Genomic DNA, 15384 nt, shown 5'->3' on the forward strand with positions numbered 1-15384 from the left:
ATTTCCCTCCCCTCCCTGCAATATTATTTTCTTCTTCACTAAATTCCAACAGTTTTTTTTAAAATCAACCAAAGACAATATTACGGATTTTCCCTGAATCTATATATCCGATATTTCATTGCAAAATAATTGTATTAAATATCTTTATTCGTGGGGTATTACCGGACAACCCTAAATGTATACCCAGTCGATTGACCTTAATTCCCTTAGCTCAAACTTAGCTATTACATTCTGCCATAACCTTTGAACATGTACACACTCCCAGAACAAGTGTAAATAATTATGTTTCAATTATGCTTCAACAAAGCCGAATATCAATAAATGTTCTTTAGTATATATTGCTCCATGAAGCAGATTATATTGAATTTCTACTAGTCTGCAAGAGTAACTTTCCTAGGCCTACTAAATATCTCCCTACATACCTCATTTGACACGCACGCACACACACATACACACTTTAAAAAAATGTAATTCTGTTTTATTCCTCCAAATATAATACAAACAAGAACAACATACAATTGAATGAAATAAATAAACATTTTTGATATTGATCGATTATGCATAAACATAACCAAACAAAAACTAAGTTGCATTATATATAACTGAGCAACAAAGTGAACTTAACGTACATTAAACATATTTTTTTTCTCCATATTTTTTTTATCAGAGATTCCATTCAAAATAAATTAATAAATAAAAGTCAATGTAGATACAGATAAATTATTCACAAAATATTGAGCAAAGAAGGAGAATTACGGAATGAAATCAATAATTTTTTCTAATAATAGTAATAAACAAAGCTCATTTGACTTTTTTTTTTTTTTTTTTAACAATTTTGTTTTATTTCTCCAGATGTGTAACACAAACCATGACATACAATTGAATAAAATAAACGTGTTCAATATTGATGCTTTTACATAATCATAATTAAACACAAACTTATTTGCAGTATAATATAACTTAACAACAAAGTAAACGTATAAGTACCTAAACATAATATGTCAATTGTAAATGTTATTTACTTATATATTACAAAAAAAAACAAATCTGGAGATAATTTTACTGAAACAATCCTGCCCCCTCCCTGCCCCCTACATCACACAGACATACTCACCCTCTATCACACAAACATACTCACCCACTCACACACATACTCACCCACCCACCCACCCACCCACCCCCACCCCCCCCCCCCACACACACACACACAGTACTCACTCAGTGGATGTCTGCCAACAGACACACGCACGCACCCATACACGCACCCATACACGCACACACACACACGCGCACACACAAACATGCCTAAACACACTGCGATTGCGAAGAGTTGTTCCGCTTTCCGTCATCATGTCCATCGACTTTTCATTAGCAATGTGAATGGGTGGGTACTAATAAACGAACACGTTCATAGAATAGCTGCGGTTGACTTCTATTGTCATGATAATAAGGCTGTTAGTCATACAAGAAAGCCAACAATGCAGATGACATCCCGCCATGAATGAATACCTTGAATATACCTGGCACGAAAAACAAAAAAAACAAGCTCTCGCCAAGCATGGGTGGGTATGGGAAGAAAAACAAGACAATAATTCTTCCAGTGAAAGAATGAAAGAGAGAAAGAGAGAGAGAGAGAGAGAGAGAGAGAGATAGAGAGAGAAAGAGAGAGAGAGTTGGAGAGGGAGAGGGGGAGAGAGAGAGAGAGATCACAAAGGGGGAGAGAAAGGAGTTCCACCCTTTGACCTGACACGCGTGAACACTTCACAAGTTTCTATTCACCTGGGTCTTCCAGGATCTACTTGGCTGAAAAAAGGGGACATTTTAAAATCAGATTTCTTTTTCCTATTTTTGTCGAACGAACTTTTGAGAGCTCTGGCTGTACGATGAGAGCATTTACATGCGTGAGTGGCGACCTCGACACAAATTTTGTGAGAAATGTATAAAGTTAGGTGTTGCTGAGCGAAAAAGGAGATGTATGGTCAATTGTATCTAAACACCAAGTTGCAAGACAAATGCGAGAGGCTGCATTTTGTTTACATATTTATAATGGTGTTGAAATAGTACACCCTATATGATGTTCTATGGATGTATGAAGGAGAATGAGCTGATCGTAATGATACTGTTAAAAACTCTTCGGGTTGGAGTTGGATCTGGGGTAAATGAAGGACCAGGTTGAAACATCTTATGGACATGAAAGCAACTCGATAATCCACTTTACGGGGAATGACCTTTCAGTCACTGAAGACCCAGGTATACATTCTCATTCTATAGTTCGTTCTATACACCACTGATGACGCAGTTGGACCGCTATAGTCTAGTCCGTCCAAAAGGGTGTTTCGTCCTAGACGGAGTGGACTAACTCATCACACAGTGGCGGTGACAGTTTGAATAAACGTTCTCACGAAATGGAATAAAAGAAAACCCACTGAGGGAGATATTAGCGGATAAAGACGAGACGAGTAAATAATAGAACATGAATAATACGATTTCAGATCTCGCCCAGTAGACCGTAAAAGCGGAACAGTCGTTCAGAAAAAGAGGGCTTCGTTTCACATGTCGCTGTATAAGGACGCCATTTCTCACAATATTAGCTTAACTGTGTGGATTATATCGGCACAACTTTAGTGCAGTTGCTACCAAAATCCATTTGGATGTATGTTCTCAGAGCCTGGACGGTATTTTTGATGTACTAACCTCCTGCAGTACCACTATCACATTGGTAGAATGACTTGTTGAATGCGATGTGTATAGTGTGCCTGCCCGTGGCGTGTTCACTGGATTCTATGCTTGGGTACGGTTCGGGGACGAGGGACGAACAAAGCTCGTGAAGGTGACTATGGTCTTTATGGTAGCGAAATAAATCACCGTGTATTTTTTTTTAATTTTTATAGTTCGTTCGTTTCCATTTGCCTTGATTGTTTTGTATTATTCATGATCATAATATCACGAAGGCTTCACAGAACGTCACTCTGAAATGGCGGTCTAAAACTAGGGTGTGGTAAGTTGTTAGAAAAAAGTACATCGTTAATGTTCACACAGGTCTCCCGGTCTTTTAAATGCAACTTGTAACATGATTTGTTGGGATAAATTTGATTTTGTCATTGCTTATAAAACTCTCAGATTCACCGTTTCCATCTATTAGTCTCCTTTACGCCTATTTAATTCTTCTGGTTCCTCTTAAAATTTAATTCTATTTTAGAGACGTCACACAATACCTTCCCATTATGTTCTCTCAACCCGTGATCATGTAGTGTAAAATAGTAATCATATTTTTGTTAGTTCCTTGTACACATTTTACACTATGAAATAATTGTCCCAAACATGAATCGCATCAATTGGCTTAAATGGCAGAGATATTCTGACCGGAAAATGGTAAGCATAGTAAAAGGGGTACACCGTTTTTGTATTTGTTTTTGTTTCCTTGTCTTCTTTTTATTGGGGGGGGGGGGGAAGGGGTTTCTTTTGCTGAAAAGTATGTCGCATTCCTGTGAATCAGCCCTTGAGATTTCCTAGCATATAGTCAACAGAATTCCTTGTCTGTTTAGCAAAATATATACAATGGTTTCCGTAAGAAAGTGGACAAGATTTGATTGTAGTCCCGTGTATGTTCACAGGAGTACTGTCAATATTAGCTTAGTTTCTTCACGAAATACTGTGACGAGAATATGCGAACTTGGGACTATATTATTTCGAGGGTGTATTTTATTTGGTTATGCCTATTTTTTCAAGTTCGGTCAAGGCTAGTTGTGCGATAAAGCTTTATTAGACGTAACATGGTTATACTTTAAATTATTATGCATTATGTTATGTTAGGACAATATTGCAATTACCAAACACATGCTCGAATGAGAAGCGAGTCAAATATGCTGACGTATGCATGAATAGAATTGTTTTCTGGCTGAAGCCCTGTGAACTTAATGCATGTAGCTAACCATGCATAGATAACGTGTATTTTGACGCGCACCATTATTAGAAAACATTAATTGTCTTTACACTTGTATATACTGTAGGTGTAGCATGGGTCTATAGTGCATGTGACTTTTCCCGTATGGGTCTAATATCTACATAAAATACATGTAAGACACGATTCGACAAATGTCAATATTGGGTGATTTCACTTTTCTCTCCAAATCATGTTGGTTAAGATGATCGTGTTTATGATTATAGCTTGAGTAACACAGAAATGATAATACTGATGATTGGGTTCGACTAGCTTATTCACCTGTGTATTAATACTGCTCTTCAATTGGGCCCTGCAATAATTATCATCACCCCAGCAAATGACAGGTACCCATTAATACCTAGGCGGAGAGTGGATACATGTCTTACCAAAGGACATTCGTGCCGGCTGGGATTCCAACCCTCAACCCTTGGATTTAGAGTCTTGTGAATGAACCACTATACCACGACACCTAAACCTTAAATTTGTTGTTTGCGGCAATCCCAGTACAAACATGAAATAACGTTTCACTTTACTTCTGTTTTTAAACAACATACGGTATCGAACACTTTTTGTGATTCTTCAAGACGAAGCCGTTGTGTTCTTGATGGGTGTAAGAAAGCAAAGGTCTCAGTTTTAGGGTGACCCTGCCCTACAATGGTCAGAGGCAGAAGAGGGGTAAAGCCGAGGGTAAATAATCAATGCGTCTTTAAAAAATACCCATCATAATGACTGAGTCACACAAAAACGTCTCGACCCAATCGAACTTCATTGGTCAGTGCGTTCAATCGTCTTTTAAACAGCGTTTGAAAGATCAATAGCGGGTCTTATACCAGTATCCCGCGTCATTGAGAAAGACGTCCCTTAAAAGTTATAATCTAGTCCTTAATTTGATATATATTCATTGCTTTCAATTTAAAGCAACACTCTAACATTAAAATAAGCATAATACAGATTTAAACTACTAAATTTAAAGCATAAACATGTACTTAAAATTAAATGGTAAGAGTGACGTGAGAGTTTGTTTTTTTATTACAAACTCGTTAATAAACCGAGGATTTACTATTTCGTTTTGCTCAGAGGAGCCTAGGCGATATTCCATAAGAAATTGTACTTCAACTATTCAAGCACGTAAACTGAAATTAACCAAAAATCCAAGGTGACTCTGGTTCACAGACACAGTTGTTCATGAAAATAGCCCTTATTGTCCGGACTATTGAACAAACCAAACTTTGTATACATTAGTTGTGTTTTAATCAATCAGATGTCACCATTTGGGTTTGTACAACAATCGTAATGCATGAAGGGCACCGGGAATACGTTTAGCCCTTGTCTAACAAACGACGTCTTGAAGTACACAATGGTAAGTAACTAGATGAGTTTGAAAATAAAGGTTTTCCAGTGACCCCAACATTTCATACAAAGTCATGAATCCTTTCAATAACATGGATAGGCAGTGTAGAGTGTTCTCTTCTTTCACGGTGGGGGAGGGGGGGGGGGGGGCTTGGAGTCGGACGTAGTAGGCCTGCATGCGATAAGTCCCTTAACATAATGTCCTTCAGAATATTGAATAATGTTGGTCTGTGGTTTAATTTCTTAGAAAGCCAATCCTTTTCTCCTCTTCTACTTCTTCACAGTGATGACTAATCGATTATGTATACAGTAAAATGAAAAAGGAGGAAAAGCGACCTGCCACTTTTGAGAGTTAGAGTATATCAAATGAAATAAACCATGGACGAAAGTGCTAGAAAAATTGTTTAACCTCATATTATATATCACACATTGCTTATTGCAACCTGTCATAATCAATGGAGTACGGAGTATGCGGAGGGACTTCCCTTCCCCGATCGAAAGACTGCAAATAATAGGAAGAGAAAAATGTAAAAAGGAGAGGGGGCGACAACATAAAAAATTAAGCAATACTTACACCTGACCTCCCCTTATTCGTGTTCACCCGTATTTTATGTTTACCTATGTTAAGGCGCCCCCTTACCATGGCACCAGTGTCCCTAAATGGATGGACGCATGTTAGGTCTACGCCATTTGCCATGCATGTTGACGACCGCGGGGCAGCCAAAATAATGATTACTGTAGTGTTTTTTGTACTACGCGGTATTTTCTGTTTTACTTCATTCTATTTTATTTCATTTTATTTTATTCTATTTTATTCTGTTCATTATTATATTCTATTATATTTCATTTTACATTATTCTTGCTACATTTTGTAGCTGCCTCTTCATGTTATTCATAATCATTTTGTTTTCTTGTTAAACCAATGGATGAAGATTGATGTGGAGGAGCCAACGGTTATGAGAATCTGATAGTGATTTGTATGGTTGATGTAGATGATAATACGGAATACATGCAGATAAATTATATTATACTGAAGCAAACCTTGCGAAGTTCAGAAAGTTTTAGGACACATTTACTTCCTGTTTGTAAAACGGACCTTCTGTGGCAATATAATTGTAGATGTATTCGTCGTTTTACGTCAGTTTCAAATTAATGTAATGTCATTTTCATGGCGTGAAATATAAGTTTTCAAGCCCCAACTTTGACAGAACCTTTCTTTGTTCTTGGAATGTAGTTCGACGCAGATGTATATCATATTGCATCAAGACATCATAGCAACTATTCTATGTTGTGTTTTAAGCCTAATCTATATTCTTTATGTAAACTCTCGACTTGTAAGGAAAGAGCAATTTGCAGAAAACATGACCAGCGTATTACAGAGATTTGTGCATAATTACAAACAAGTAATTCATAAACAGAATGAATTCCATGTTATTTATGCCTGAGTCCACACACAAACATACAACAAAAGAAAGCTTTTGTGGCAAAACAGTGTTGTTGTTCTGAATGTTTACAAAGTCTATATGCATCTCAAGGATGATTCTCGCTATCTATAACGTTAAGCACGTATTTACCATGACTCAATGTATTATTCACAATGTTTAGCAATGAAAAACGATGAGGAAAACACACGCAAACATCTATTGTGTCGTGTCGACAGCGTCAAAACAAATGTTTGGACTTTCGATATTCATTATTGTTTGCTGATTTGCGGTACATTTATATATTTAACTCGGAGTATTTCTTTTAATGAGGTTGTTATTTTACAAAAAATATGTTGTCATTACTTCTAGATGAATTACTACTTCGATATTTTGTTCTCATGCCCCTCATGAAAGTAAAAATGAGTTAATAGGAGCTTCTTTATTGTGAATGATTTATTGAGATTTTTTCTCGCGCACAGTTTTTCAATATTAGTCTCGATCAGTTAATCAGTTAAATGAAACCTCACCCGAGAAATAAGTTTAATTATTCTAAGAGGTTTATTATATTATTGCCCATAAATCTACAAGTTTCGTACTGAAGTGAATGAGAGAGGTATAAAGCGTGATATTCTTAGCGTAATGAACAGTTTCTCAGCACGTCAGGGCATCGCCATTTCTTGATTACGTGACGTATATTGCTATGCAAAGTCATTTATGATGTAAATATATTCAAATTTCTGAATGCTTCCTTACCATGTGTGTGTGTAGTGATGAATTAATTCATTCACCAGCTATTATCTTAAAGAGCTTGTTTCTCTTCTGTGGTGAAGGGTGCACATAATTATAGGCTAAATGAATAGATTTATCAAATGCTATATTTTAGTATTTTTGAATAAATGACTTACACTTACATGTATTCCCCTATATATTATATATTTTTCACCAAATATGATTTTTTTTTAAATCTTCTCAGCTATGATTTTCCATCATTAAGTAAAGTAAAGATTTTGTTATTGAACTAAAAAGTCTTTCCAACTAGAGCTAAGTGCATGATACATGTACAAGTTCGCCTGGTACGTCACATTATCAAGAAAATGGCTGCACCCATGTCATGCTAAAAGGCTTTACATCATGCCAAAAATATCTTTCGTGCATTTTCGTAAAAACTGTTGTAGAACAATGGGCAGTAATAAAGGTCTTTTTTTCAGCAAACCTATACTTATTCTTTGGGGTGAGGTTTGCCTTTAATAATAGTGGGTTATTGTTTAGCGCTCATGCCTGTCAGACTTGGCACTCCCGGCGCTCCACAATGACTACCCCGGTTTAGCATGGCTGCTATTATATGGCGCCCTAGCATGTCAAGTAATAAATTCCTACCCGGTACCCATTTACCTCACCTGGGTCGAGTGTGGCAAATGTAGATTAATTTCTTGTCAAAGGATATATTAGATCTGCGGCAGGACTCTGGACCGCGAACCATATACTCAACAGTCCGGTGACGTATCCACTAGATGTAGATAGATATATAACTGGTTTATTAATGAAAAAACATCATTGCGGCATTGCCGAATTGCGATGATTTTACGAATATTCCTTTTTAAAAATGACAAATACTTTTGTACAAACGTTTAAAATACATTGGGAAATATAGATTCAAAAACATATTGCATATATTCAGACTGCATCAAAAATTGATATTATTGTTATTATGATAATACTGTGGAGTAGTAGGATATAAGTTTAAAGTTTAAATTTTAAATGTTGGTTAGTCATACGGTAAAGAAAGTTTAGTAAAAAAAAAAAATTAAAAAGTGTAGGAAGAAGATGAAGAAGAAGGGGAAAAGGGAACAGGAGAAAAAGAAGGAGAAGAACAAGAATAAAAATAGGAGAAAAAGAAACAAGAACAACATATTGCCTGAATATTGGTTAACCTCCCTCCACAGAAAATAACAATGTATCTATTACTCATCCCCCCCCCCCCCCATGTGCACACACATGCCTGCACAATCTGGCTGAGTGTCGACCGCAAAACATACTGATACAAAACATGCTAAAGGGAGCTTTGACAGTTACATGTCAGTTACATGAAAAAGAAGGCGAAAAAATTATTCAACATTTTGTTTACGTTTACTTAGAGACCCCAAATTATTCGTTGATTTGGGTGGAAGTGATACGTAATACCATCATGGAATGTCTGTCATATGATCATACCACTTCGAGCTTAACCAAATGGGTTGTATGCATCAAGATCATTTCCTCGTCGTTCTATTTTTACCTTGATTCTATCTATAGAACGAAAATAGGAAGACCTTACTTTTGAAACACTACTTCATTATTTGTTTTGATGAGTTGTGCTTTTTTTATGGAGGAATCTCACTAAATGCAATATTGATTTGGGAAATTAAACAATGGGAAATTGCCGGAACAAACATCGGTTGCCACTGTGATACCATAGATAATTAGCCTCGAAGGATGCCCACGGTATGTACCCTTTAATTAAAACGGGATGAGCCATTATTCCACCGGGCAGTTGCGTATTGGAAGAGGAAAATCTTACAACAATTTTAGCGATTCCAAAATATTTGCTGAAAATGTTCTTGTGTTCCTTACATAGTGATGTCAGAAATGGCCAGTGGACAAGTCGAGTGATTTGTTTCTTTCGAAATACCTGGAATAACTTGATCCCAACATTATTTTGATTCAGTGACATCTGCCCGGTCTTTATTTTGTAAAAGTTTATAGGGTTAGAGTTGCAGTTGAGTTTTAGGATAACTTTAAAATTAGGGTTAACCATCTAGTAAGGATGTCTGCTCATAGAAGTGTAGGAGCTTTCATCCGATAAAATCTTGAGCGTTGTAGATAATGGATAAAGTGTGATTCAATTTATTGTTACACCCTCATAATACGTGACGTTACCAGGCATAAAATCGCCGATAACAATACATCGCGACTTTCACTCATGTAGTCGCTGATACCATGGGAACAGCATGGTAATTTCTTTAGGAAGTATAGTTCTATGTCCCTTTACCATTATAGCCACGCTATTACAGTTATGGTAATTCAAATTACCCAACCTTAAACCCTGCACCTAACCTAAAATCTAAATGGAACCCTAAATGCAACCCTAACACCACCATTCTGACGTAATAAATCCCAGATCAATTTCGCCGGATCAACATTTTCAATCGTCATCATATTATAGTGACCATCATTTGCATTTAACTGTTACAAGTTGTTATTGCAGACTGCATTTCAGTTTTTTGTTTTGCCAATCTCTGTCTAGGCATTATGGACCATATACAAATACATGCATATTCCCTATGGTATGCAGCTTAGAGATTAGAGCTCTTTTTTATGCTTTCTCTTAGCAGATTACATGGCAAGAATGTTGGGCTTGGCAAAATTCCTTTCTGCCTCAATTAGATCTTACAGTAAAATCTCTTAGGAACAAGATAATCCTGTCGAGAAGGAGAATTATACAAAAGTTTCCAAAGCCTGATGAAATAATCTAAAGGATTATGCCATTCAACAAGTTTGCTCGGGTCCCGAATATAGATATGCTGATATGCACTGAAATAATTCCTCAAAGGAGAACAATACCAAGGGATTTTTTTTATTATTATCGCGAAAAAAAGGCATACTCATGTTTGAGACAATGAAATGCACCTGGATTCCTTTATTTCATTGTGACCTGTGAACAGTACACGAACTCATACGACCTTCTCAATAATGGCGTCAAGATCAACGTGTTCAAAGTCCGCATCGAATGCTTACACTGTACACCTTTTTCATTCTTCGTAATTTCGTCAGCCAACCATTCTGCAATCAATATAGACACATTATTCCGCTTTTGTAAAGTCATGGCATATGAATAAATGCACATTTGGTTGTCATTATAGTAGGTTAATAGAAACGTGTATTTTTCTTCCTTTTACATTTTCTAATACAGACGGATGTTGACGCTTCGATGTTCAACTGCGATTTCAGCCATGTCGCCCTCTATATGAAAATCCTCGGTTAGTGGCGTCTTGAATAAGTCATGATCCTGTCCTTACTGCATTCCTGATGATAAAGGACACTAGTCTTGCCAGAGATCCATAATCAAGTATTTTGATGGAACTGCTTGGTCTTTATACTTGCTTGTCAAAACCAAATAAAACGTAAGCAATTACACTCTTCTTCACTTTGGGTTCTCACATTGATAATGGTAGCGAAAAGATGCATATTTTTTATTTTATCTCATACATATCATAATTATGATCAACTAAAATGGAATGAGATGTGTGAAGACTACCTTTCATTTAATTTTCAAGATGATTTTGTAATACAAAATCGAAGATCATCATTGAAGAAAGACAAACTGAAGCTTGTCGTCTTTCACTCGTCAGATTCAACCACAAGAATGAACAGAAAATCAGTTTCCGTTTGTGTGGTCTGATTTCGGCTTAAGCCAGGTCAGAAGGCTAAATCATATCTCTCTTTAATCTCTTATATTTTTCAATTTTATACCCGTCCCTTTTACCACCCCTTCTCTACCCCCCCCCCCCCCCCCCCCCCCCCCCGGTCTCTCTCTCTCTCTCTCTCTCTCTCTCTCTCAACAACAAATAAGACTATCACACCCTTTCTCTCTTTCCCACTCTCTGTTTTGTTTTCTTTCTCAAAAAGTATCCACATTAATCCCCTTTACTTATATATCTATCTATTTCCATAAAATGTCCTTTCCTCTCCTTATACCCTTTTCTCCCGTTTCTCTTTATCTCTCTCTTTTCTTTTTTTTAAACTTTGAAAATTTGATTCTTTTTTGACTGAGTGTTTCAAAGTAATTTACAACTACATGTATGAGATATGATGAAATGGGAGAAAATGTCAAAAGAAAAGAAAAGAAAATATTCAAATTATTCGTTTTTTCTCTCATCCAGGGTCACTGTGTGATGCTTACTACCCAGTATCACCATCGCAACTACAGACTTCATTATGTCGGCATTATCGACTGCCCAATCAGAAACGCCGTCAAGTATGACGTCACCATCTCCAACGAATATGAATACACCTTCGTCTAACACAGGTAATAAAAAAAAAGGCCGAAGGCCCATACATAATTATATTCGTTCGACATGCACACAATGATCCTACGCTAACCTATTTTGTTATGGTCAGGATCGATTATAGTTTTAAACTACTTCATTCGACAATGGTTATTCTCATGTGACTGGGGTACAAATATTTGATTTTGTTTTAAAAAAAATGAGGAGTGGTAAACACGATTATGGAATGTACGCGGAAGTTATAATGTGGACATTATCCCCCCCCCCCCCCAAAAAAAAAAAAATCGAATCAGATTTCTACAGAGCAATGTCTCATATCTGGTTAAACGAATTACGCCCTCTCTTGAAATAAGTGGACTAGGGTCCACCTCTCAATCGAATTTCAAGAAGACAGTATTTCGTAAAAATCATGATCTATTAAAAACATACAAATACTTTTATATCCATTACTGGACAGTGTTAAGATTACCTCTCTCTCTCTCTCTCTCTCTCTCTCTCTCTCTCTCTTCTCTATTTCTCTTTGTCTCTTACCCTCTCTCTCTCTCTCTCTCGCTGTCTCTCTCTTCCTCACCCGGAGTTCTTTTTGGTATGTCCGAGAGTGTGCCATTCCGCCATCTGTTCCGTTGCTACATAATGTCAACTCTCATCCACAATTTCATTAGCAATCATCAATCATGAACGATTTACGAGGTTTTATCACTGAATTATTCTATTCAAAAATAATAAATCATATGACAAAATGCAATTTGTATATCGTTTCTTGGCATTGGTGGTTGATCTGGGCACAAAATAATGTACCCTAAAGTAACTGAATATACTTTGTTTTCACTGTGTTAAAAGACAATATTCGTATTTTGAATTTTCGTTATTTTCCTAGCGAATGTTGTAAACACACTCAAGAGAAAGAGTTGAAATTAGCTACATATTTCATTTTGTTAAGTGCAAATTTTCATTCATTTTTGTCAAGATCTCTTAAATATTTTCATACAATATTTTCGTAGGAGCTCCACTCTCTGCAAAGTATTATGAATCGCTCTGTTTAAGAATAATGAATAATTTGCTTTGTTTATGGAACATCACGTTCTGATAAAAATATTGATTGTAAACTTTTTTCTTCTCCTTTAGCTGCAGTGATTGGGGCTTTAATAGGCGTTCTCTGTGTCATTGTTGTAGTGGTTCTTGCTGTATACTTTTGGTATTTCAAGCGCAGGAAGCAAAGGTAAGTAGGTGATAGTGTTTTCATTATCATTTATAAATATAATAAACAACAAATTATTTCAATCTGGACAGCAGAAATCCAGATTTACACCGAAATTGTTTAGTTTTCAGGTTCTAGATTTCTCTTTTACTTTTTTTCAAGGCTATATGAAAGATACCAGTAGCCAGAATTAATTACAAATTTATCATTACCCTTTAAGTGAGGGTTCTGCCTAATATTAAAATGTTTCAGGAATTGCAAAATTATCAAATTTATAAATTACACATGAATTGTTAATGTGTAACAATGGCAACGAATAATAAAACAGGCCTTCAATCATTTTGTTTTGGTAATTTTATTTTTATTGTAAAGCAAGGCATTGAGTATTGAAAAATAAGCATAGTAAAGCAAAGGGCATGGAAATTTCAGAAATACAAACAAAAAAAGATAATTACAAGACTTATGACTCTTATTACTATAGCAACATTAATTGGTTGAGATAAATGCAGTATAAACCAATAGGGGCGTCCCAGTGTGTGTGTAAAGGGGGTTAAATTCATTTCCATCTGAATGTTCTGTTTAATCAGTAAACCTTGGTTATTTGTTGGGGGGGGGAATTCTGAGAAATTTTGCATTTTGTCATTTTGGAATAGACCCTTAAACCAAAAATGGACTAGCAACGTCCCTAGTCTTATACCTGATCATACTAACTTTAAAATAAAAATCTGTTCATTTCATTTAGTCTTTTTAATGGCTGATATGCATGTTGTTGTTATTATTGTTGCAGTTGTGAATCCCCCCTTCATTGACAAGTTCTCTTATAATCTTGTATTGTAGAATATTCTTTCGAGAATTATGATGAAAAATCAGTTCATCTCCTTTTCATAAAAGCAGTTCCGAGGATTGAGCGTAGCAAATGCGATTAAACACAAATCAACTTTCAGCCAATCAGCTGAGAATATTTAATGTTTAGAATTGGGTTTGATCGCAACTTTTTCCATCTTTGAGTCACTTGCATCAGTTTCGAGTTAACAACATGATGTTCCAAGTCAACACACTAAAACAAATGAGATTTTAACGTAGTAAAGTGCATAGAGACATGCAATTTTACCTATGTGTTATGCGCTATATAAAAATGTTTGATTATTATTATTAGTAGTAGTAGTAGTAGGATTAGACGCATGCGGTACCTTCTTGCATATTCAGATGATATCCTTTTTAATTGCAGTCATAGCTTCCATGAAACTTCTGCTAGCGACGAAGTCCATGCTGCTCCATCTTTCCGTGTCCTATCTACCTGGGAAGAAGCAATAACCAACCAGCAGAAACAAAAAGATGCTTCAGAATACACACCTGCGCCGATGGGCTACTCCACACCAGATTTAATAGCTGGGACTACTGGTAGTGACGTCACCCAGAACAATCAATATGGACGTTTACGAAACGATACGATCACATCAGAAACATCGAACTTGCCTACGATTGAGGAAGTGAGTGATCGTCCGCTGTCGGTAGGGTTTGACAATCCAGGATTTGACATAGGATTGGATGATATACTTGATACACCACTATTTAAGTTACGGGAATCAAGTCGAGAAGAGGAGAGCGATAATGAAAGGAACTCAAGCAAATCTTCAACAGATCTTGAAAAGGATGTATCGATAATTACGGCTGATCCTACGAATGAAACGACAATCGACATTCATAGTGAAGAGGACGATCATGTATCGACCATAGAGAGTGGATTATCGGACGATCGTGTATCGACCATAGAGAGTGGATTATCGGATGATCCGATTGTTGAGATCGACGATGTTTCCCAGAGAATGGAAGTGGTGAATGATACTAAGTCGGAGGATATCGAGAATGGTCTCGTAAATGCAGATTTTGAAATGGGAGCCGATATAGATGGTAAGGATACATCATCGGAATCACCAACGCCATCACCAACGCCATCACCAACGCCATCACCAACGCCGTCACCAACGCCGTCATCCGATATCGACAATTCTACTTGAACAGTCCTACAATAAGATCAGCTGTATCATTTTAAATCCAAACTGTGCATGATGTTATTGTGTGAAAAGCAAATCATGTCGAAATCCAAGTCATGTCGAAATCCTAACGTATTTTCGGTGAGAAAGTATGGAAATATTATTTTAGAGATCTTTGTGGAGTCGTTATGAAATATGAAATAACGAATAGGCAATGAGAGTTTAATTCGGATGCTCAATGACCCTGTGGTAGAAAGAAGTGGTCGGGTGACCAGGAAGCCCTGGGTTCAAAACCAAATTGATGCGCCAGCGCCCTTTGATATGAGGCATTAATCCTCATTACCAAGTCACTCGTAGAAGACTTAAAACCATCGGTCCCCTGGTTGCTTGCTTACAACTTTTACGAGCATTCTGAGCAGCCAGTAAAAAA

General features: G+C 36.6%; 1 protein-coding gene across 2 annotated transcripts; it reads left to right on the forward strand.

Annotated features, from left to right (window-relative positions):
- The first annotated feature begins 2098 nt into the window (after positions 1 to 2098).
- On the forward strand, positions 2099 to 14998 carry LOC100893835. 2 transcript variants are annotated; one of them, XM_003726814.3, is made up of 5 exons: positions 2100 to 2830; positions 10667 to 10877; positions 11637 to 11782; positions 12888 to 12981; positions 14189 to 14998. In XM_003726814.3, the coding sequence occupies exons 3-5, from the start codon at positions 11692 to 11694 to the stop codon at positions 14976 to 14978; spliced, it is 975 nt and encodes a 324-aa protein (XP_003726862.2). In that variant the 5' UTR covers positions 2100 to 2830; positions 10667 to 10877; positions 11637 to 11691; the 3' UTR covers positions 14979 to 14998. The 2 variants fall into 2 exon arrangements, with proteins under 2 accessions (XP_030830154.1, XP_003726862.2); XM_030974294.1 differs by lacking the exon at positions 10667 to 10877 and having other exon boundaries at positions 2099 to 2830.
- Positions 14999 to 15384: the final 386 nt, after the last annotated feature.

The sequence above is a fragment of the Strongylocentrotus purpuratus genome, unplaced genomic scaffold (genome assembly GCF_000002235.5).
Source record: "Strongylocentrotus purpuratus isolate Spur 01 unplaced genomic scaffold, Spur_5.0 spur5_scaffold_7, whole genome shotgun sequence".
Lineage (NCBI taxonomy): Eukaryota > Metazoa > Echinodermata > Echinoidea > Camarodonta > Strongylocentrotidae > Strongylocentrotus > Strongylocentrotus purpuratus.